The sequence below is a fragment of the Eumetopias jubatus genome, unplaced genomic scaffold (assembly GCF_037043125.1).
Source record: "Eumetopias jubatus isolate StellerSeaLion01/CBP00866 unplaced genomic scaffold, mEumJub1_p1.0 scaffold_9, whole genome shotgun sequence".
In the NCBI taxonomy this organism is placed as follows: domain Eukaryota; kingdom Metazoa; phylum Chordata; class Mammalia; order Carnivora; family Otariidae; genus Eumetopias; species Eumetopias jubatus.
The window spans coordinates 87,825,145-87,850,295 of NW_028274815.1; the positions used below are offsets into that span (position 1 = coordinate 87,825,145).

Here is a 25,151-nt window from a genome sequence, read left to right on the forward strand (position 1 = left end):
AGAGCATGGACAAGGACATTTGCAAATAGCTTGGATCTCAGACTGAAGGCTAAGAAAGGCAGTGGTAAGCACCATGGCACTTGAAAGCTACAGGGGACTGTAGACATGTAAATGCCGGGAAAAGAAATTATGGACAGAGGAGTACAGTATAACATCTAAGGTTTTGAGAATAAGCTGGGATGAGACACTGGGAAATTAAGACATTTAAAAGCAGCCAGGGGAAATTGGAAAAAGAAAAAGCTCACTCAGGGTGCCTGGGTGGCTCAGTCAGTTAAATGTCAGACTCTTGATTTGGGCTCAGGTCATGATCTCATGGTCCTGGGATTGAACCCCACATTGGGCTCTATGCTCAGCGTGGCATCTACTTCTCCCTTTTCCCTCTGCTTCACCCCCCACTCATGCTCATTCACTCTCTCTCTTGTTCTCAAATAAATAAAAGTCTTTTAAAAAAAGAAAAAGCACACTCATAGGCCCAGATGCCTAAAAAAGACCCGAGAAGACCTTAGGCCTATACTCTGCACTGTTCCCAAGGGCCCAGGGGACTGCTAATTAATGAAGAAGATCTTCCATACTAGTCTTCAAAGACTAGGAAAGGTGACTGTTTTTCAAATGGTGAGTTTTCAGCAAAAAAATCACAAGGCATACAAAGAAACAGGGAACACAGCCTACTCAAAAAAAAATAAATCTTGAGAAAACATCCCCAAAGAAACATGCAAAGAAACTCACTCAGGAAAGACTTTAAAGCAACTGTCTTAAATATACTCAAAGAGCTAAAAGAAAACAACAAAGAACCAAATGAAATCAGGAAAACTGTGTATGAAAAAGTGAGAATTTCAACAAAGAGCCAGAGTTTATAAAAAGGAACCAAATAGAAATTCTGGAGCTGAAAAATACAGTGACTGAACTGAAAAAACACTAGAGAGTTTCAACAACGAATTTAAACAAGCCCAAGAAAGAATCAGTGAACTTAAAGACAGGGCATTTGAAGTTATAGAGACTGAGGAGCAAAAAGAAGAGAGAATGAAGAAAAGGGAAACAGAGCAGAGCCTAAAGGACTTATGGGACATCATCAAACCGATCAATATACATATCATGGTAGTCCCAGAAGAAGAGAGGGAAAAGCGCAGAATAATCTGCCCCTTCAGTAATCTGTTGGAAGAAATAATAGCTGAAAACTTATCAAATGTGAGGAAACATGTAGTTTTACAAATCTAAGAAACTCACTGAATTCCAAAACTCAGTGAACTTGAACTTCAGGAAAAATCCAAAGAGCCCACAGTGAAGACACATGATAATTAAACTGTCAGAAATCAAAGAGAGAATCTTGAAAGCAGCAAGGGAAAATGTGGTATATACATAAAATGGAATATTATTCAGCCATAAAAAGGAAGAAAATTTTGACACCTGCTACAACTCGGATGAACCTGGAGGACATTATGCTAAGTGAAATAAGCCAGACACAAAAAGACAAATTTTATATGATTCCACTTACATGAGATACCTAGAATAGTCAAATCTATAAAGAGAGAAAGTAGAATGTTGGTTTCCTGGAGCTGGGGGGACAGATGGAAGTGGGTGTTAGTGTTTAATGGGTACAGTTTTTTTTAGGGAAGATGGAAAATTTCTGGAGTTGGATGGTTGCACAATAATGTGAATGTACTTAATACTAACAAACTGTGTACTTAAAAATGGCTAAAATGTAAGTTTTTTGCATATTTAACCACAACTTAGAAATTAAATAACATGAGGCTAAGGAGAAATGTAGAAAACGTGTTTTTTTTTAAAACATCACCATAAACTTTATCATTTAGAAATGACCATCATTAAATGTTATTTCAGATACCTTTCTGTAGTTGTGTACATATGAGAATATTGATGAATGGATAAACAGATGAAAATACTTTTATAGAAATGGGTTTTGTTATACATGTACTTAATGAAATCTATTTTTTCAAGTTTATTTAAATTTCAGTTAGCATACTGAAATCTATTTAACAGGAAAAATGAAGTGGATTTGAGTTATAAGTATTTTATATCACAAATTCCTTCTGTTAAGAAAAGGTAAAACACATTGAGTCTCTCTTTTAAAAACATTTTTATTTATTTATTTGACAGAGAAAGAGAAGGAGCACAGGCAGAGGGAGAGGGAGAAACAGGCTCCCCACCGAGTAAGGAGCCTGATGCAGGGCTTGATCCCAGGACCCTGGGATCATGACCTGAGCCAAAGGCAGACACTTAACCAACTGAGCCGCCCAGGCGCCCCTCTTTTTCTTTTTTTTAATTGTAAAATAATATAACAAAATTTACCTTAGTCATTTTTGAAAATTAATTAACTAGTAAATTAGTTAATTTAGAGAGTGAGCAAGCAGGGGGGAGGGGCAGAGGGAGAGAGAGGCAGAGAATCCCAAGCAGACGCCATGCAGAGCATGGAGCCTGATGCGAGGCTTGATCCCATGACCCAAGAGATCATGACCTGAGCCAAAGCACAAGTCAGACGTTCAACCATCTGGGCCACCCAGGCATCCCTACTATATTAGTCATTTTAGTGTATCCTATCTCTTAAATACTGTTTTCAGTTTTAGAAATGTATTTGCTCCCAGCTAGGAAAGATGAAGATAGCAGCACTAGTGCACTTTCAACTCCCCTTCCTCCACTTCCTGACTTTTTTAGTTATTTTTTTTTACATTATTGCAGTTTATATTTTTCATTCTGTTTTGTGACCATAATTTGCACATTGTGCTTCATGTTGGGTTTCTTACTACTTTGCTTTATATTAGTTTTACATTCAGTTATATTCAGTGCTCAAGAATAGTTCTTATACTGTAACTTCTACATTTCTGTGTTCTTATTTTTGAATAATCTCTTGATTGCTCCCTTCCCTTTTGTTCAGAACTTTGTAAACTGTGCTTTTACTGTGGCAGAGAAGTGAAAGGACAATCTGATTTTTTCCCTGTTAGTGTTAACGTATTCTTTTGCTTAGGGAGCTAATGACTATTTTATCTTTGAAGTTTAGGGTAGGTCTTGTTGTTGAATGTTCTGAAGCAAGTTTTCCTGGGTCACTGTTGTGCTTTTTCAATCTGCAGACCCACTTCTTTGTTCATTTAGCATTTCACATATACAATTGACCCTTTGAACAACAGAGGTTTGAACAGTGCCTGTCTACTTCTATGTGGATTTCTGTTCGATAAATATAATATAGTACTGTAGATGTATTTTCTCTTCTTATGATTTTCTTTTTTTTTCCAGATTTTTATTTAAATTCTAGTTAGTTAACATGTTGGTTTCAGGAGTAGAATTTAGTGATTCGTCACTTACATACAACACCCAGTACTCATCACAACAAGTGCCCTCCTTAATATCCATCACTGTTTAGCCTATTCTCCACCTACCTCCCCTCCATCAACCCTCAGTTTGTTATTTTTCATTAAGAGTCTCTTATGGTTTGTTTCCCTCCCTCTTCACCCCCCATATGTTCATCTGTTTTGTTCTTAAATTCCACATATGAGTGAAATCATATGGTATTTGTCTTTCTCTGACTGACTGATTTCACTTAGCATAATACATGCTAGCTCCATCCACATCATTGGAAATGGCAAGAATTCATTCTTGTTGATGGCTGAGTAATATTCCATTGTGATAGATATATATCTATATATAGATATAGATATATGCACATATAGCCTATATGTATATATAGGCTGTTATTGATAATGCTGCTATAAACATTGGGGTGCATGTACCCCTCGAATCTGTATTTTTGTATCCTTTGGGTAAATACCTAGTAGTGCAATTGCTGGGTTATAGGGTAGCTCTATTTTTAACTTTTTGAGGAACCTCCATACTGTTTTCCAGAGTGGCTGTACCAGTTTGCATTCCACCAACAGTGTAGGAGGGTTCCCCTTTCTCCATATCCTCACCAATATCTGTTGTTTCCTGTGTTGCTGATTTTAGCCATTCTGACAGGTGTGAGGTATCTCATTGTGGTTTTGATTTTTATTTCTCTGATGATGAGTGATGTTGAGCATCTTTTCATGTGTCTGTTAGCCCATCTGTATGTCTTCTTTGGGAAAATGTCTATTCATGTCTTCTGCTCATTTCTTAACTGGATTATTTGTGTTTGGGGTATTGAGTTTGATAAGTTCTTTATAGATCTTGGATACTAACCCTTTACCTGATATATCATCTGCAAATATCTTCTCCCATTCGTAGGCTGCCTTTTAGTTTTGTTGATTGTTTCCTTCACTGTGCAAAAGGTTTTTATCTTGATAAAGTCCCAATAGTTCATTTTTGCTTTTGTTTCCCTTGCCTACAGTGACGTGTCTAGTAAGAAGTTCCTGGGGCCAAGGTCAAAGAGGTTGCTGCCTGTGTTCTCCTCTAGGATTTTGATGGTTTCCTATCTCACATTTAGGTTTTTCATCCATTTTGTATTTATTTTTGTGTATGGTATAAGAAAGTGGTCCAGTTTCATTCTTCTGCATGTGGCTGTCCAGTTTTCTCAACATCATTTGTTGAAGAGACTGTCTTTTTTCCATTGGATATTCTTTCCTGTTTTGCTGAACATTAGTTGGCCATATAGTTGTGGGCCCATTTCTGGGTTCTGTATTCTGTTTCATTAATCTATGTGCCTGTTTTTGTGCCAGTACCATACCGTCTTGATGACAACAGCTTTTCAATACAGCTTGAAGTCAGGAATCGTGATGCCTCCAGCTTTGGTTTTCTTTTTCAAGATTGCTTTGGTTATTCAGGGTCTTTTGTGGTTCCATACAAATTTTAGGATTGTTTGTTCTAGCTCTGTGAAAAAATGCTGGTGGTATTTGGTAGGGATTGCATTAAATGTCTGGATTGCTTTGGGTTGTATAGACATTTTAACAATGTTCTTCCAATCCAGGAGCATGAAATTTTTTCCCACTTCTTTGTGTCCTCTTCAGCTTCTTTCATAAGTGTTCTATAGTTTTCAAAGTACAGATCTTTTATCTCTTTGGTTAGGTTTATTCCTAGGTATCGTATGGTTTTTGGTGCAATTGTAAATGGGATTGATTTCTTGATTTCATTTTCTCCTGCTTCGTTATTGTATAGAAATGGCAACAGATTTCTGTACATTGATTTTATATCCTGTGGCTTTGGTGAATTCGTGTATTAGTTGTAGCAATATTTTGGTGGAGTCTTTTGGGTTTTCTACATAGAGTATCATGTTGTCTGCAAATAGTGAAAGACTTCCTTCTTGCCAATTTGGTTGCCTTTTGTTTCTTTTTGTTGTCTGATTGCTGAGGCTAAAACTTCCAATACCAAGTTAAATGGTAATGGTGAGAGTGGACATCCCTGTCTTGTTCCTGACTGTAGTGGAAAAGCTCTGTTTTTCCCCATTGAGGATGATATTAGGTGTGGGTCTTTCATAGGTGGCCTTTATGATGTTGAAGTATGTTCCATCTGTAACTACTTTGTTGAGGATTTTTATTAAGAATGGATGCTGTATTTTATCAAATGCTTTTTCTGCATCTATTGAGAGGATCATATGGTCCTTATCCCTTTTTTTTATTAATGTAGTGTATCACATTGATTTGTGAATATTGGACCACCCCTGCAACCCAGGAATAAATCCCACTTGATTGTGGTGAATAATTCTTTTAATTCCTTATGATTTTCTTAAACTTTTTTTCTCTAGCTTACTTTATTGTAAGAATACAGTATATGATACATATAGCATACAAAGTATATGGTAATCAGCTATTTGTTTTTAGTAAGACTTCAGCTCAGTAGTAGGCCATTAGTAGTTAAGTTCTGGAGAGTCAGAAGCTATACACAGATTTTTGATTGTATGGGGTTCGGGGGGTCAGCACCTGTAAACCCTATGTTGTTCAAGTGTAAACTATAATATATATTATTTTATTAACCTGATATGAAGAATACAAATTATCTTTATTTTGGATCTTTTTTTGGTAGTCTTCCATATCTTGATTTCTTTCTAATTATTTCTTTTTTTTCTAATTATTTCTTTGCATCATTTTCATTTGTATTGTTTATGATTATCTCAAATTTTTATGATAGTAATCTAATTTTCAGCTATATCATTTCAGTTTTGTGACTTATCAGGGTTTTTTTGTTTGTTTTTTTAAGTAGGCTCCATACCCAGTGTGGAGCCAATGTGGGGCTTGAACTCATGACCCTGAGATCAAATTGGACACTTAATCAACTGAGCCACCTAGGCCCCCCTAAATATGTTTTTTAATAGTGGTTTTTAAATTCTCTCTTCTTAAAATCCTATTGTTTATCATCTTTTCTTATTTTATTGACTAGCCATGTTTTTGCTAGGTTAATATATACTTCAAAACTCTTATGGAAATCTGTTTTGTTTTTTGAATTGTGTTTTCTTTTACATTTGACTGTCTTGTACATTGCTATAATCCTTATTGATTGATTGATTGATTGATTGATTGATGTAATACGTATGCCAGGTTGCCATGCTGTTTCTAATCTTGTTCTTAGTTGGACCTCCTTGTCCACACTTTGTGTGTCCTCATAGAAGGCATGGGGCACCCTCTTCTTACCACTATAGCCAAGTCCGGTTTTCTCTTCTCCCTTCTGAGCTACAGTTTAAAAGCCATTGTCCTTAATATATGTTTTTTCTGTGCCCCATGGGTGTAGTGATAACATTCTGTTAGATTCTCAGGACTGTTCTTACTTCTGAGATTTGACTGAATATCTTGTTTGGGTTCATTTCACCTAATTAGGGAAGTGGGGGATGAGTATCCTGTTCCCATAGAGAAATTCTTTTGGCTTTAGACTGGCTTCCCAGTGCAGTGTGTATTCAGGAACGTTATTTTCAGATCGCTCCCCCTTGCAATCCATTTCTCTGTTTTCCAGTCAGAAGATTGAAAAGGTAACAACAGCTGTTTTGTTTGTTCTTCCTCAGGTCTGGGGGTTATTAGTAAGAATTCCCAAGGTTTTGTCAACCCCAGTATATGATATGGAAGAAGGGTGGTTAAGGTGGGCTAGGACCCTGGCCACACTTCTAACTCTTCTCCACTCCAGAATTTTACGTTTATATCCTAGAACATTTTTTAAGTTTTGTGACTTTGACTTCTGCCCATTTTTTGGTTGTTGTAGGTAAAGGTTTTGGGGGGGGTTGTCTTAAAATTTTTGATCCTTATGACTAGGTATTAGGGGAGAGAAATTCTCTCAAGCATTTTTATCTTTCCATTTTAATGTAGATAAATCAGTGAAGACATGCTAAGTAATTTATCCAGTGTTACATGAATTTTAGAAGACAAGTCACCTAGCTTATTGGGCCTTCAATTTTTTCCCCCACTTTTGTACTAGCCACTTTTATTCAAATTGAAGTTCTTCTAAGCTTAAAAAATGTAATGAATTTGAACACTGGAGTAATGAAAAAACGTTAAAACTGCAGTGTTTCAGTCTTAGAGTTAAACCTAATGCAATGCATATAAGAATATCAGAATTTCCTTTCTTTTTATGTCTTTCTCATAGATTTAAAAGAATGGTTGGAAATCAAACCAGTGAACTTCTTTTACTTCTAAAAGACCTTTACAAGCTTCACATTTTAAATATGCTGATATATTAAAGTTTTTGGATGGTCTTGGCTTTTTTCCATTATAGAGGTCATACAAGGAAGTTCACTTTTATTTGGCAATGCTTACTTGGGGCTTTTGGTAATAACCCTTAAATGTGTGTGCTTTGTTCATTCCAAGACTTGATTTACATATAAACTATAGTAAAATAAAGGAAGATACACTCTTTCATGCCACTTTATACAGGCACCCATCCCCCATGCAGTGGAAAATCTGCATATAACCTTTGACTCCCCAAAAACAACTACTGACAGCCTGCTGTTGAAGCCTTTCTGATAACATGAACCGTTGATTAACACATTTGGGGTTTTCTGTTTTTTTTTTTTAAGATTTTATTTTATTTATTTGACAGAGAGAGACACAGTGAAAGATGGAACACAAGCTGGGGGAGTGGGAGAGAGAGAAGCAGGCTTCCCGCGGAGCAGGGAGCCCGATGCGGGGCTCTATCCCAGGACCCTGGGATCATGACCTGAGCCGAAGGCAGATGCTTAACGACTGAGCCACCCAGGCGCCCCAGATTAACACATATTTTGTATGTTATATGTATTATATGTTGTACTCTTACAACAGAGTAAGCTAAAGAACATCATAAGGAAGAGAAAATACATTTCCGGTACTGTACTGTATTTATTGAAAAAAATTTGTGTATATGTGGCCCTGTGTAGTTCAAACTCGAGCTCTTCAAGGGTCAACTGTACAAAAAACCATTATAACTTTTTTATGTGGTTTTTAGGCTTTAAATTGAGAACATGTCGTAGATGGTATTGTAGACTGTAGGGGGGTTAAGAAACCTCAGTGGACTTTCTGGTAGTGACTTACATGATTGTTCTTTATCCATTGATTTAAAATTTGTTAGCCATGTAATATAGTTACCTTTCTTGTTCAGAGTTGACATAAATCATATGTCTCAGGATCTGAAATAAGAAAACTGTGCAGTTTTTTAGTGAAGCTGCTTGAAATTTCAGTCAGTGCATTTTTAATGATTTGTAGATTGGGGCACCTGGGTGGCTCTGTCGGTTAAGCCTCTGAATCTTGATTTCAGTTTAGGTCTTGATCTCGGGGTCGTGAGTTCAAGCCCTGTGTTGGGCTCCATGCAGGGTATGGAGCCTACCCTACTTAAAAAAATAATAATAAAAATGTTTTTTGTAGATTATGTGTGCTATATTTGTAACCTACATTTTCATTCTTTAAGAAGATCCTGTAACTGAGATACATACATGTGCACGCACACACACACACATGCACACGCACATAGACACCCGAACATGCACATGACTTTTGGTGAACTAAGTGTAGTCTGTACTTGGGTTAGACTGCTCTGGGGAAAGTATTACGTTTTTTCCTCCTACTTTTTACTACGTGGTAATGTGCAGAGGACAAGTGACCACTGTCCTTGTGGTCCACTGCTATCATGTAGCACCTTTCACTTTCTGTTATCACAACATTGCTCTGACTTTTCTAGTGTGGATTTTGTTGGTTTCGTTATTGAATAGTTTATTTTACCCAGTAAAGACAATCTTTTAAGCTGTGCTTATGGATTCAGAAAGAGTGATGAATACAAAGCTATCATATTTCTGTGTCCTTTGTAGTTACTGACTTACTTATCTGTGTGAAATAAAGTCCTGTATTCACTGTGGGAGCCTCCGAATTTTACAGAGACTTTTTACATAGGAATTTAACTACTTTAAAAGCCATAATTTATTATTTTTCTATGACTTTTGTTTCTTTTCAGGCTTTCCTAATGACCTATACTAGTGATTTACACCTTATAAAACATTTTTATGCATTATTGTGTTCAACTCATAACCACTTTAACAGATCTTTTAGTTTTCACTATTGCAAACTTTACTGTGGCCCTTATTCTCAAACCTTTGCATACATTTGATTGAGACACATTTTTTAGAGGCAGAATTGCTGAATCGAAGGATATACCCACTTATAAGGTTTTTTGATACAAATTTGCCAAATTCCAATTATTTTATTCCTACTGAGGTTGAATATTTTTAATGAATATTTATTTATTATTCATGAATATTTTTAATTTATTTTTATTTTATTATATTTATTCCATCGTGATTTCCTTTGCCCTTTGTTCATTACTAAAAATATTAGGTCCATCTTTTTCTTACTGAATTATAAGAGCTTTTATTTTTAACAGTATCAGTCTTCTAGCAAATATATTACAAGGGGATTTCCTCCCAATGCCTCTGCTTCAAGTTTGACATTTCCCTTTTGTTTTGCTTTTGTCTTTCAGAGCTTTTGCCTTTTAAGTTTTGTAATTGTTTTTTACATAGACATTAAAATTTTGTATTTTGTAAAATTTTTCACTTTTATGAATCTTTTCACCCTTCGACTTTTGTGCTTAAAAAGTTATTCCCTAGCCATTGATTATGTTAATTGTCATAACACTCAAACGAAATTCTTAAATGTAGGTTTTTTAAAAATTTGCTATCCCCAAAATATTTCTTATTGCTAATTATTTAAACTCAGCCTACTGCTATGAACTTTTTGAAGAACTGATCTTCCCCCATTCTTCCAAACATGGGATTTCTGCTAAATACTGCCTAGTGGAAGTTGGATATTAGGGAAAATAGTCTTATCTTTGGTTTGTGTTGTTCAACAAGAGCCAGTGGAGATTTTAATTTTTCAAATGATGGTATTTTTGCTCCAAAGTTTAAGTATGAAAAGAATGAAAATCCAAATTAATATTTATGAATTGTTATTAATTTCCTTTTTAGCTATACCCTAACAGTAAAGCACTGGTGATTTGTTTTGCAGAATCCTTGCAGCCTTTCCTGGAAGCCTGTAGCAACACTTTATTTTTTCGTACTTGCTCTGTGCTGCTTCGAACCCCTAAGCTTGATCTTCAAATACTAGAAAAGCTCAGTATTATTCTGCAGAAACTTTCCAAAATCAAGTAAGAATTTTTTTTATTTCTAAGATTTTTTTATTGAAAGATCTCTTATTGTGATCATTTAGGCCTTTCTGAATCCTGTACTCGTTCAACTTTGTTAAATCACAGATTCCAATAAATGTAGAATCTTGAGATTCATGAAGTATTAATGCATGTCTAAGATACATACTCAGTGACAGATGAGAATTAGAGCGTTCATCTAGGAATGTCTTGTTTCCGTAGTTCATTTCTGCTAAATGAACCTTAGGTACCACAGAGTATGCAAAACTAAAAGCAGTTTTTAGCAACCAAGTGGTAGTATTAGAGTGAATTACTGCACACTGATACTCTGTAATACCACAAGTGAAAATAATAAAAGATATTAAAAGTTTATCTGCAGATCCTGTTGATGTATTGAAATGAATTTAGGAACTGAGAATGAAGCAGGCAGAAGAGATTTAAAATGATAACTGTTAACTGGTTTATTTTAGGAAATAATTATGGGCTTGTTATGCCACTAATTTGGATTTTATTGTAAGAACTAAGGGCTTTCCTTTTGCATTTCTTCTTCATTCCGGCTGACGCAAACATTGATATAACCAGTTATTAAATTATAAAGGACATAGATTTTTAAGCTTTATTTTCCTGATTCTGGTAGTGTCTAGTGTTTTCTTTTGAGACAAATTAAACACCTGTCTCATCTCATGTTTATAAAAGTAAAATTTTGGTTTTGGTTTAGCTCCTCTGCCCCTTCCCTTTCCCCTCACCTGTGATTTGCATGGTAGTGAACTTAGGTATTTTACCAGACCTCGGTGTACTTGAATAGTAAATATAATCAGTACCTCTTAAAATTGTTTGTAGGTGTGTGACAGTGGGTCCATATGTTCTCCTTGCTGCCTAGCACACAATACCACACCACAGTAAATTATTGTCAAATTGTAACCTCATACTCATCTCAGCGAGTTTTGGACTGGCATCAGTTAAGCTTATCAATTCATTGTCTTCCTTCACTTGCAGACTGTACCATGGTTGTCTTGATTTGTATCCGGTAAATTCTCGGGAAGACCTATTCCAGTTTACCTGTGGTACCACAAAGCTGCAGTAACATTATTTAGGTTTAATTGGGTCTTAGCCCTTAATTTGTGGGATTTTTTTTATGTACTCCCTTGAGCCAAAGCATTTTACTATTCTTGATGTGTGTTATAGCTTACGTTCATTTCAGATGGAGAGCTAGAACAAAGCTCCAGCAGGGGGGCTGGGAATAGCTGATGTGCAAGAAGGTCTTAAAGTAAAGCTTTAAAACCACAGAGATGTGAATGAATCGTTTTGTATTAAGTGGGTGGTTACATAGGTTATTCGATAATCTCTTTCAAGAGGTAAATACATGGAGACAAGGAAATAAGAAACATATTTCAGATATTATTCTAAATGATTGAAAATGAAATTACTGACTGATTATTACAAGGAGGATGGCTGAAAAGGTATTTTGGAGCTAAGTCAAAGGTAACCTCTGCTACTTAAGATGAGCAAGTATTTTTTTTTCTAGCTGTGAGGAAAAAAAATATTCTTAAGCATTTTAATGGTGACTAGGGTGCAGTTTTCATATTATAAAGCATATTCTGCATATTCTCGTCTTCCTTGAATACTTTTCCACTTTATTTTAATTTTAATTTTTTTATTATGTTATGTTAATCACCATAAATCACATCATTAGTTTTTGATGTAGTGTTCCATGGTTCATTGTTTGCGTATAACACCCAGTGCTCCATGTAGAACGTGCCCTCTTTATTACCCATCACCAGGCTAACCCATCCGCCTACCCCCCTCCCCTCTAGAACCCTCAGTTTGTTTTTCAGAGTCCATCGTCTCTTACGGTTCATCTCCCCCTCCAATTTCCCCCCCTTCATTCTTCCCCTCCTGCTAAGCTTATCTCCTAAAGCCTGTTTTGTTTGTCTTGGCATATTAATCCTTTAGTTAACCTATGTTCTGCACTATGTTGAAACCAGGTGCCATTTGCCCACATTTACAAGTAAATGATCTCTCCTTGTCATTTCAGATAAACTCCCTGAGAGTGTGCAACTAAGTTAATGTACTTGTTCTCTTACAGGAGTAATAAGAAGCTCTTTGAACTTTTTACTATTCATCTGATGCTTCAAGAATTACAAAGGACAACACATCCAGAGCATGCCTTTCTCTGTATTAATCTAAATTCAACTCTGTTCAATTTGGGTTTGACAAAATGCAACTCCTTGACCTCCAATGCAAGCCATTAGACTGGCTTATTATTATTTTATAATAATAATGTGTGTTGCTTATTTGTAAGATGTAAAAATTACCAAAGTAACTAAAAATCCACCAAGTAAAGTTATCAGTAGCATCATTTATCATGAAAAGTAGATTTTTTTTTAACTTTTAAGATGAAATCTATAGAAGCTGTGGAATTTTTGGACTGTTTCAGTTCAACTAAGGTAGTACTTACTAATGTACAAAATGAAATTTCCAGAATTAATGACAGTGGGGTTACTTTTTGTAAGAGTTTTTTAGGGAAATTTTTTAAATTATGTGATTATTTGGAATAAAATTGGTGTTTGTGTGGGAGAGAGGATTAGTTCATGTTGTCATTCTTTCTTAATATATTAGCAATTTCCCCTTTCAGAAGCAAAAGTACATAACTTTTAACTTGCCATCTTCATATCATAACTTTTGTATCGATCCTAGATTCACAAAAACTGATTTTTTTATTGTGCTGTTCACAGAGTACTTTAAAGAAAGAATTTTTTTCTATTTTTATTTTTTTCCAAAATAATTACCACCAAAGTATATATGTACAACAAAAGTTTAAAAAAAACTGAAAAATAGGCAAAAATATCTTAGTCCCAACACCCAGGGATATCTCTTGCTACAGCCAAAGATGAGTGAAGTAGCCACAAGTCTGGGTGAGGTAGAGGTGGTGGGACTTTGGGCAGAATACTGCAAAACAAAGAGAAGGAGCATTGTCCTAAACACTTATAAAATTATGCTCTGTCAGTATATAATCTCATTTCCAGAAACTGGGAGAAATTTTCAGGAAACTTTTGGTCTCTTCAAAAGAATATAAGAAAATATGCTATTTGTGAAGCGGAAACAGAAAACTGTAAAGAGAGAACAGACTAAGGTGAGTATGGTCACGCTTATAGGAACTAAAGAATGCAGAAGCAAAAGTGCACATCAGACACTTCAGAAAACAGAATCAGTGTCACACACACACACAAAGCAGCTCTCAGAATGCAGAGCGCCTAGAGATGGTACCAGCAAGCAAGTGGACAGTCAATGGTAGGACAAAGGTTGGCACTTTAACATGGGGTGTTTGATGTTTGTGAAAGGGAACAGAACAGGTAGAGCAGAAGCATTGTTCAAAGATAGAGTTGAATAAAGATTTGGGGGGACCAAAGAAAGATCTGCATGTAGAGATTCAAAGAACTCATCATGTTCCAGAAAAATCACTGAGAAAAGCATTCTTATAATTAGACTCATCCTGTAATTTAGACACAAATTATAATTTAAAGTATTAAATTATGAGGATAAAGGCAAGAACAAACAAAAGCCAGTAACCTGCAAGAGAAGAAAAAACAAGCCAGCCTCATGCCGTGCCAAGAGTTGATAGGAAACCATCCCTTCGCATTTTGGAGAGGGAAATTTTTAATCCAAGATTTATACCTAGTGAAGATGCCTTCACAGGTGAAGACAATGGAAGAAAGACATTTTCAGATATGTAAGTGTTCCGAAATTATACCACTTCTTGAGAAAAGAATCTACTTAGATCATTCTGACCAATTTAGACATGAAAGGAAATTGGGTTTATTAAATCCACCTCATACCGAAAGACTGTAGTGAAACTGAAACCACTTAAACATAAATAAATTTAAATAATTGTTGTAAATCTCTCTCTAAAATGGAGTGAAATGTTAAATTCTTCAAAAGGATAAATAATGGGAACAGCAATAATTTAGTGGTATTTGGGTAAACTGTATTAACTGATGTTAAAAACTGAGAATGGGGCCCTGAGATTGAGGTACAGATGGAGGAGCAAGTAGGTAAAATTTTGTATATTTTCATCAGAAATAGAGTCAAAATGTTCCATTTCAAAATTAACTTTGACGATTAGAGAAATGAAGGATAAAGGAATGCTTTTGGAAAATGTCAAGGTCACTATTAAAATTAAAGGCAGGATAAATATTCTCAGAACACTGAAGAAGAAAAAATATATAGTCATAGCAAAAAATAAAAGCCAGAAACTTGTAAAGAACAAAAATATTTATTAGAATAAATAAATGTATGTTTTTAAATTATAAATTCTGTATTACCCTCTGCTGATAAATTTGAAAATCTGGATGAAATGAACTATTTTCTAGAAAACAACTTACCAAGAAATCTGCAATAGAAAATCATTGAAGTCTTTGATGAATTATGGATGAATTCTTTTTAAAAATGACATCAAGTCCAGGTGTTTTTCAGGCAAATTGTAATTTCCATTTCAAGGAGGAAATATTTAAAGCCATGTAAATTGTCTCGGAATGTAGAAAAATCATCCTAACTCATTTTATACAATTAGCGTGAACCCAGGACCAAAAATTGTCAAAGGAAGTCAGAAAGAATTAAATAGATTGAAAAGTCTAAAGAATTCTGGGCAAATCAATGCCAACCATTCATCATCAGAACAATCCATGACCACATAGGCTAGCATGCATTCTAGAAATACAAGTTTAGCTTTCTGGTAGAAAAAATATATTTAATCACTAAATTCTACCTCTGAAACTAATAATACAGTATATGTTAAATAAAAAATTTTTAAAAAGAAAAATATATTTTACTGTATTTTTAGAGTTAAAGGAGGAAAGCCATGCAGTCATCTTAATAAATGCCTAAAAATGGTATAATTCAATTTACATCTCTGATAAAACTTATTACAGTATGCTTAAAGGAATATGAAATCAATAACAAATTTACTATGAAGCACTATATACATGCTTAAGGTGAGGAATAAAGGAGTCCACTGAGGAAGTGTAACTTTGGGAAAGGAGAAAAAAAAGATCATGTGCAGATGATGTGTTTACCTAGAAACTGTAGGATTTTTACAAAACTTAAGCAAGATATCCAATTGTAAAATAAACATATAAAAAGCAAAAGCTTTTACATATTCCAGCAATAACTAATTAGAAATTATTTTTACTTAACATATTTAATAGTATATATAATAAACTTAAACTTATATAAAATAAGAAACAAACATAACAGAAATGTTCAGAACCTAAACGAGGGACTGTCAAACTTTGCTGAGGGTCTCAAAGAAGACTTAATGGAGACACACATCATGTTGCTGGCTGAAAAAACTTGATTTTGTTGGGATGTCAGATCTCCCCAAATTATTCATTATTTCAACCAAAATTATTTTCAGTCAGAATTCCAAAAGAATTCTCTTTAGAAATTGAAAAAATCATTCTAAAGCTAATTTGGACAATTAACCAGGCAAGATCAGAGAGAGAAGCTTTTGAAAATAGCCATAGCTGGTATTTGTTAAGTGTTTTAAGTACTGGACACTGAGCTGAGTTTTTACATGTATGATTTAATCCTTTTAAGAACTTTTTTTTTAATCCTTCTAAGAACTTTGAGAGGGGTTAAAATCATTGCCATTTTACAGATTGGAAAAGAAACAGGCTCAGGGAGACCTGAGTAGCTGAATCAAGCCACTATCACTGCTGTGACTGGAGCTTAATCTGCTACATGAAGGGGGATAAGAATGAATTTGCAGTACTAGATTTTTACCCATATTATACTTGTGGCTCAAGTCCATGCATTTTCCTTCTCTCTCAATACCCAAATCTATTGGATTAAGAGAAGTAATTACTTCTAGTAAGTAAAGTTAAATAAAAAATTTTTGTTTTCAGTGGTGTAGTGTACTACACTTATCCTCCAGGTGCAGTACAGCTAAGAACATTGAGTGTATTACCCACACACACACCCTGAGCAGAAGGCAAAATTAAAAACTTTGGAGGCCAGAAATGATAAACATAAACTCAGAAGGGTAATTGAGGACTGGAGCCCAGTAGTTTTCCCTCAGTTACCTGCTGATCCCTAGTAGCCAGGGTAGGCATACGGGGCAGAAGGCAAAGCCTTGCAACAATCAAGATGGTAGATTGAACACTAATCCTTGCACAAAGTTAGGACTCCTGCAGGATGCTTGTGTGATAGAATTAGGGAAAACCCTACTCTGCAGAGGGAGAAAGTGGGAATGCCTGTTTCAGCTTTGATTCTGGGGGAGAAATCTCTCCTGGATTTCCTAACTACTGGTCCACATGTGCATGGACATGGGACTTGAATTCACACTATGTTGACAGTCAAAACAGTTAAGTAGAGAATCTGGTTGAAATGAGTTCCAGACTGGTTACCTTCAGGTGCCTGATAGAAGCATCCCAGACCTTAGAAGTTTCCTCAGATAAGGTGCCAAGGAACATGAGTTCACAATGAACACACACACACACACACACACAAAGTGAGAGCAAAAATTGTAAACAACAAAAATTATGGTATCTCACAATTGAGATACCATAATACAACATAAATTATGTTCAGTGGTTTTAAAAAAATAAGGTAATTAGAAATATAATGAAACAAGACTAATAATTGACAAGTTTTGAAGAGTAATTTCTAGAAGTGAAAATATCGAAATTAGAAAAGATATGGTTTAAAAGAAAATTGGCTGCAAAAACTAATGATGTAATATATGGTGATTAACATAACAATAAAAAATTTAAAAAATGTAAAAGAAAATTGGCTGTAGAAATTACACAGAATGCCCATAGAGAAAAAAGAAAAAATCTAAAAGATTATATTACATGAAGGATAAAGCATAAGGAGATCTAATATACACATTAAATGTGTTCCAGGAGGGAATGGGGGAGAGATAGCATGTGAAAAAATAATGACTGAGAATAAATTATTGAGAACTGATGAAAAATATGTGCCCTGGTTCAAGAATCCAAATGAATTAAAAGCAAGGTAAATAAAAAGATACCCATATTGGGGTGCCTGGGTGGCTCAGTCTGTTAAGCATCTGACTTCAGCTCAGGTCATGATCCCGGGGTCCTGAGATCAAGCCCTACATCGGGCTCCCTGCTCAGTGGGGAGACTGCTTCTCCTCCCTCTGCTGCTCCCCGTGCTTGTACTCACTCTCTGTCAAATGAATAAATAAAATCTTAAAAAAAAAGACATCCATATCTAAAAACATCATATTGATAGAAGATGAAAGAACACCAAGAACACCAAAAACAGTAGAAATTTGAAAGCAACCAGAGATAAGACATTAATTTCAAAGGAGCAATATAGATTGAAAATGACTTTCAACAACTGGTCCATTAAATGGTGGAATATTTTCAATGTACTGAAAAACAAGGCTGTCAAATTAGAGTTTTCCTAGTCATCAAAATATCTTTCAAGAACAGGGGCAAGATAAAAATATTTCAGAGAAAGCAAATTAAATATTTACTACCAATAAACTACATTTAAGGGAATTTCTAAAGGATGTACTTTAGGAAGAAGCAAAAATGGTCTTAGGAAATTGAAGAGGTGAGATGACATAGCAAAGAGAATGGTAAATATGTGAATAAAACAACTCTATGAAATAGCCATATTTAATTTGGTTATAAAAGAACTAAAATCCAGGACAAGAACTCAGGAATGAGGTGGTTAGAATTAGAGCTAAAATATTTTAAGGTACTATATTGCTTAGTGGGGTAATTCAGACTTTTAAATTAAACATGATGTTAAAATTTCTAGAAAAACCACCAAAAGATTAAATACAGAATAATTTCTAAACTAATAAAAGAGGTAGAGGACTCTGCCAATGAAGGCAAGAAAAAAATTAGCAGGGAAAAAAGGGAAATATATACCAAATAAGATAGAAGTTAATCCATTATATCAGTAGTCACAATCAATATAAATGGATTAAACTCACCATGATTACTGGAGTGGATTAAAAAAATCCAGCTATAAATTGTTTTCAAGAGCCATTCTAAAAATATAAGGACACAGAAAGAGTGAAAACAGTGGGAGAAAAAAGATATATGGACAAGACCTATCCAAAAAAACATGGTACAACTCTAAAATACAAAGTGTAAATAATTTTTAAAAATCAGAAATAGGTCATTATCTAGTGATAAAAATTTTAGTTCACCAGGAGAATATCACAGTTGTATACATACATGCTTAAAACATAAACATAGTAAAAATTTTTAAAGACAGATAAGACAAGTCCATTATCGTAAGTGGAGACTTTCATACATCTCTTTCAGTAATCAATAAATCATGTCATGAAAAGTACTAAGCATATGAAAAATTTGAACAAGGCAATAAGCTAATATATATAGAATGTTGACTGAACAATACACATTCTTTACATGCACACAGAACATTTCCAACAATTAACCATGTATTAGGGCATAAATCAAGTCAAGTTTCAATGAGATCAGTATTAAAAAAGCACATTTTCTGACCACAGTACAATCATTAGAGGCCAGTTACAAAAAGATAATGTAAAAACTCATACATTTACAGCATTCTTTTAAATAACAGGATCAAAGACAAAACCATACCACAAATTAGAAAATACTTTAAACAATTAATATATATGACACTTAACCAAACCTTATGCAGCTAACTAAAGTAATTTTTACACAGAAATGTGGGATTGAATTATCAGAAAGAAAAGGCTGAAAATATGTGAACCAAACATCAAGAGATGATAGAACAAGAACAAAAAGTGAATATAAATAAAGTGGAAGGAAGGAATATTGAAAAGATAAAAAAGCAACATAACAAAATAAGGATATAAAACAGGATCAGAGTTGCGCAGCGGAAGCGTGCTGGGCCCATAAAACAGGATCAACACTGAAAGCTGGTGTTTTGAAAGACTAAAATAAATCTCTGACAAGATTGGTCATCAACAAGAAAGAGACAACACAAAGTCTCATATTAGTAGTGAAAAGTAGTAGGAAGTTATGGCCAGCTTGAATTTTGCTCCTTTAGGTAGTGGAAAAATGTAGTACACGTGCATTTAAGCCTAGAAATTTACTCATGGTGTATCCAGGGCCCCTTTATTTTGTTTGAAACATGGTAATTACTTAAATTTGTATCTTTCTTTACCACTTTATCTCAGAATACTTAATCATGTTGGATTATTTTATTCTGTTCCAGTTTTTCTTTCCTTTTTTTTTTTAAGATTTTATTTATTTATTTGACAGAGAGAGAGTACAGGCTGGGGGAGCAGCAGGAAGAGAGAGAAGCAGGCTCCCGCTGCACAGAGAGCCTGAGGTGGGGCTCCATCCCAGGACCCCGGGATCATGACCTGAGTTGAAGGCAGATGCTTAACCAACTGAGCCATGCAGGCGCCCTTGTTCCAGTTTTTCTAGTTTGTTTTTGTTTTGAAATATTTATATATTTTAGGTCTGATCTCTATTTTTTCATAACTTTTTTTTCCCTCTCATCTTTGTCCTCTCTTTATCCTTTTCTTCTCTGTTCTTGGAGAGCTTTACAAGTTTTCTCTTCAGGGCTCATTCAGTGTTCCAGTGCATCATTTCTTTTTTTAAAAGATTTTATTCATTTATTTGACAGAGAGAAGGCAAGTGTGAGCAAGGGGAGGGGCAGAGAGGGAGGAGAGGGAGAGAGAGAATCTCAAGAGGACTGAGCACAGAGCCCAACTCTGGGATTGATCTCATGACCCCGAGATCATGACCTGAGCTGAAACCAAGAGTTGGATGCTCAGCCACCCAGGTGCCACCCAAGCAATCATTTCTGAGTCACAGTTTATTTGTCTAGAAAATAGAGGGTGGGTTGCTCAGCTGGGGAGAGGTTTGTGATTGGAGGCCTTCTGGGGGTGGGCAGTGTTCAATCTCATGACGGGAGGCAGTTATGCAGATATTCACTTGATAATAATGTATGAACCTGTGCATTTACATGGTGGGCACTTTTGTGCATGTGTTATATTCACACAAAAGGTTTTGTTTAAATAAAGAAAATGAGAGAAATGATGGTATTTCACAAGATTGTTGTGAAAATTAAAAGCAAGGAAAGCCCCGGGTGGGCAGGAAGCAGTGCCGTGCAGGTGGCACAGTGCATGAGAGTGAGCCCGTCACTTTCACCACTGTAACTGGTGCCCAGAGACATCACAGGCCCACGGGATAGCAGCAGAATGTGTGCAAGATGCAGAGTTGGCATCCCTCTGATGGATGTACACTGATTTCAGATCCTTTCCTGTGCCAGTGAAGTGTTGTCAGGGTTGGGAATTCTTCAGAAGCGAAGCTCCTGGAAAGGTGTTGCTGGTCAAAGCCATGTGCTTTATTTCTCTCTCTCTTATCTTTACCTATTCAAACCTTCCCCCCATTGTGGACCCATCTGCTGTGTCAGCAGAGATGAAACCCCGAACCTCTTCCTCCAACCTCCTCTGTCCCCTCGCATCCTCCATCTCATGCCATCCTCCTTACCCCTCTGATGCCACATGCCACATGACGTTCCTCTCTTCTCGGGCCTCCTTTCCCCTCTCGCCATCTCTTTCTAACCTCCTTATTCCCTCAGTTCTTGAATGCCTAAGCTGACCTGGCCAGGCACCGTGATGTGAGCCTCTAAAGGAATGTCAGTCCCCTGCAGTCAAGTCATGTGCAGACCTGGAGAGCTGAAAGATGTGAGGTTGGGGTTCAAGGGTGGTGCAGTTGGAACTTGGCTAAGAAAGAGCCTTTATCAAGCTAGAACTCGTTACTGAATTCAGTTGTGCTCAGTTCCATTCTTTATTTTTACCTGTATTTTTTTAAGATTTATTAATTATTTTCAGAGAGGGAGGGGGCAGAGGGAGAGAATCTCGTGACCCTGAGATCACGACCTGAGCCGAAACCGAGTTGGATGCTCAACCAACTGAGCCACACAGGCACCCCTAACCTGTATTTAATTTCAGTGTGGATTCAACCAATCCCTTCCATTTCACAAATCTGAAGGCTTTAGATGTATGTAGAGGAAGTTAGGAGATAGCTTTAAATCCATGAAATTTGCCCAAATAATAGTTCATATCACAAGGTCTACATGTATTTTTTCAAAGCTCTAGAAGCATCTCATAGCAAATCTGTAGCCCCTAGCTGAGAGGAGACCAAACTGGAAGAAGTGCCAGTGACTGCATTATGGGTCCGTGAGGTGAGGTGGACATCAGCCACCAGAACATCCACTGTTTACTGAGCCCTTACCTGGAACTGGGCCAAGTCCTTTTCAGATACGACCTTTCCAATCTTGAGCACAGTGTCCAAGTTCAGTCCTTGTACCATCCCTACCACATAGATGAAGAGATGAAGATACAGAGAGGTTAAATCTAACCTCTCCCTAAGGTCACACAGCCAGTAGTGGCAGGGCTTGGATGGGCCCTGGCCCCTGCTAACGCCTCCTCCCCTGGGCCTGGGAGGCTGGGCAGTGTGGGCTTCCTGCTGAGTTTGGTCAGCAGGGAGCATCCTCAGGAGGTGGGAGGGCCTTTATCGCTGCCCTCCTTCCTGCAGAGTCCCTGAGGCCGGGGGAATCCCTGTCTGGCTGCTCCTGTGCCAGTGCACTCTGGCTCCAGGATCTGGTAACGGCTGCCTCCCCTGCCCCTTCTGGTTTCCTTAGATCCCATTCCTCTCTTTGTAAGCGAGTCCTTCATCAATCACCCACCTTGAGCGTGGCATCTGCTTCCTGCCGTCAATTCACCAGCTTCACTCTGAAATCATGTGAAGTTGCAAGCCACTTAAGTTGCCTGGGCCTAACAGGGATGATGATGCCTGGCCTCCCTTGCTGTGAATGTTGAAGAAAATAACAGGTGGAAAGGCACTTTGGAAAACATAAATGATGTGTGCTAGCAATGAAATTCTGCAAGGCACATAATGGGCATTTAATACATAACCTGACTTGAATTAGAACATCTTTTGTGAGAAAAAAATGAGCCTCTGAGATGCTGAGTACGTTTCTATTCTGAAGAGCCCGATAAAAGCAAAATAGAGGAAAGACTATTGCGGAAGAGAACAAGAGTAAAGGAGATCTTTGTTTTGTTTTTTGTTTTCTTTGGTGGCAGTGCTGTTGTATTTAAAAAGCTTCTTTCTAAAGTGGCTGCACCAACTTGCATTCCCACCAACAGTGTAAGAGGGTTCCCCTTTCTCCACAACCTCTCCAACATTTGTTGTTTCTTTCCCTGTCCATTTTTGCCATTCTAAGTGGTGTAAGGTGGTATCTCAATGTGGTTTTGATTTGAATTTCCCTGATGGCTAATGATGATGAACATTTTTTCATGTGTCTGTTAGCCATTTGTATGTCTTCTTCAGAAAAGTGTCTTTTCATATCTTCTGCCCACTTTTTGACTTGATTATTTGTTTCTTGGGTGTTGAGTTTGAGAACTTCTTTATAGATCTTGGATACCAGCCCTTTATCTGTAGTGTCATTTGCAAATATCTTCTCCCATTCTGTGGGTTGCCTCTTTGTTTTGTTAACTGTTTCCTTTGCTGTGCAGAAGCTTTTTATCTTGATGAAGTCCCAAAAGTTCATTTTTGCTTTTGTTTCACTAGCTTTTGGAGATGTATCTTGAAAGAAGTTGCTGTGGGCGATGTCAAAGAGGTTACTGCCTATGTTCTCTAGGATTTTGATGGATTCCTGTCTCACATTGAGGTCTTTCATCCACTTTGAGTTTATCTTTGTGAATGGTGTTAGAGAATGGTCGAGTTTCATTCTTCTGCATGTGGCTGTCCAATTTTCCCAGCACCATTTATTGAAGAGACTGTCTTTTTTCCATTGCATATTTTTTCCTGCTTTGTCAAAGATTATTTGACCATAGAGTTGAGGGTCCATATCTGGGTTCTCTATTCTGTTCCATTGGTCTAACACTGTGGAGGTTCCTCAAAAAGTTAAAAATAGAGCTACCCTATGACCCAGCAATTGCACTCCTGGGTATTTACCCCAAAGACACAGATATAGTGAAAAGAAGGGCCATATGCACCCCAATGTTCATAGCAGCAATGTCTGCAATAGTTGAACTGTGGAAAGAGCCAAGATGCCCTTCAACAGATGAATGGATAAAGAAGATGTGGTCCATATATACAATGGAATATTAGCCATCAGAAAGGATGAATACCCACCATTTGCATCAACATGGATGGGACTGGAGGAGATTATGCTAAGTGAAATAAGTCAAGCAGAGAAAGTCAATTATCATATGGTTTCACTTATTTGTGGAACATAAGGGATAGCATGGAGGACATTAGGTGAAGAAAGGGAAAAATGAAGGGGGGGAATCGGAGGGAGAGATGAACCATGAGAGACTATGGACTCTGAGAAACAAACTGAGGGTTTTAGAGGGGAGCGGGGAGGGGGGATTGGTTAGCCCGGTGATGGGTATTAAGGAGGGCACGTACTGCATGGAGCACTGGGTGTTATACGAAAACAATGGATCGTGGATCACCACATCAAAAACTAATGATGTATTGTATGGTGACTAACATAACATAATAAAATTAAAAAAAAATAAAAATAAAATAAATAAAAAGCTTCTTTCCTTAGGACCCTATGGTAAAGCTACACAAAATGAAAACGTCGGAAAGTTGAGGCCTGTTGCATCCAAGGTGATGGTCTTGGCTGAGAAGCAAGGTAAACATGCCACAGCTGTCCTAGCGGGTCCCCTCAGGGCGAGTGTGTGCCAGAAGGCATCTCCCGGCCCTGGCCAGCTAGAACTCGCCTCAGCTGCTGCGGAGGTCTTCAAGCTGGGGAGGGCCACTTGGCCTTTTTCTTTCTTTCAAAAGCCAGGCAGCCGTGAGTCCAGGCATGCCACCCCTGGGTGCAGGCACAGAAATGGAAGGTGTGCCTGCCAAGCCAAACTCCCTCATTTGAAAAACCTTTGCTCCATGGCCAGGTGTTTCAGCACCTCCCCACTCCCTGTCAGCAGACGCTTCTGGAATTTCCCTGTCTGTAGAATGAGAACAGCTACACCAACATTCCTTCCCAAGCAGCTAATCGGAATACTGCCAACAAAAACCTCTGCAGAGGACTGGTGGCGAGAGAAGCAGGATTATGATTTTGCGGGTGTAGTTTACTCATCAGTGTCTACTTCCTGTGGAATCTGATGGCAGCTCAGGCCTCCAGGCTTTCTCCCTGTTCACTCCACCGGTGCTTGACTCCTGAAGATGAAGTTGTGCTCCGACATTTTATTGTTTGGGAACCAAATGCATTTTTCAAAATTACTGCTAAGAAATTGCTGTTAAAGTGTTACATATGTTTTCAACAAGTAGGCTTTAAATCTCATATAAAGAACAAAACTTTATGGCTCCTCAAGCAGTTTTTCTTTATTTAGATGTCTTGTTTTCCAACTGAATAATGAGAGGTGACGTGTACACATCAGAAATTTTGAACAGTTGTCTAACTGCATTTTGTATGGACAACTGTCCTGTTTTCTTGGGGAAAATGTTCTGAGTGAGGATTATGACTTTGTGTCCTATGTAGGCTGTTCCCCATCGGGTTTTCTAAATTGAAAGGTTAAGTGGAGATGGATTTCTGATGAATAGCCAGCTCGGGGTAGAGGAATTCAGTGAACACAGCTACCATTAGCCCATACCCACTCTCCTGTTCTGCCTTCCCAAGAAAATTCTGAG

General features: G+C 36.9%; 1 protein-coding gene across 1 annotated transcript in view; it reads left to right on the plus strand.

The window, feature by feature from the left end:
* CCDC138 (coiled-coil domain containing 138) overlaps positions 1–13,028 on the plus strand; it is a 147,446-nt gene extending 134,418 nt beyond the window's left edge. Inside the window, exons 14-15 of the mRNA XM_028091277.2 lie at positions 10,365–10,503; positions 12,587–13,028. Of these exons, the coding sequence (XP_027947078.1) occupies positions 10,365–10,503; positions 12,587–12,752 (305 nt within the window). The 3' untranslated portion in view covers positions 12,753–13,028. The remainder of the gene's footprint in view (positions 1–10,364; positions 10,504–12,586) is intronic.
* Positions 13,029–25,151: the final 12,123 nt, after the last annotated feature.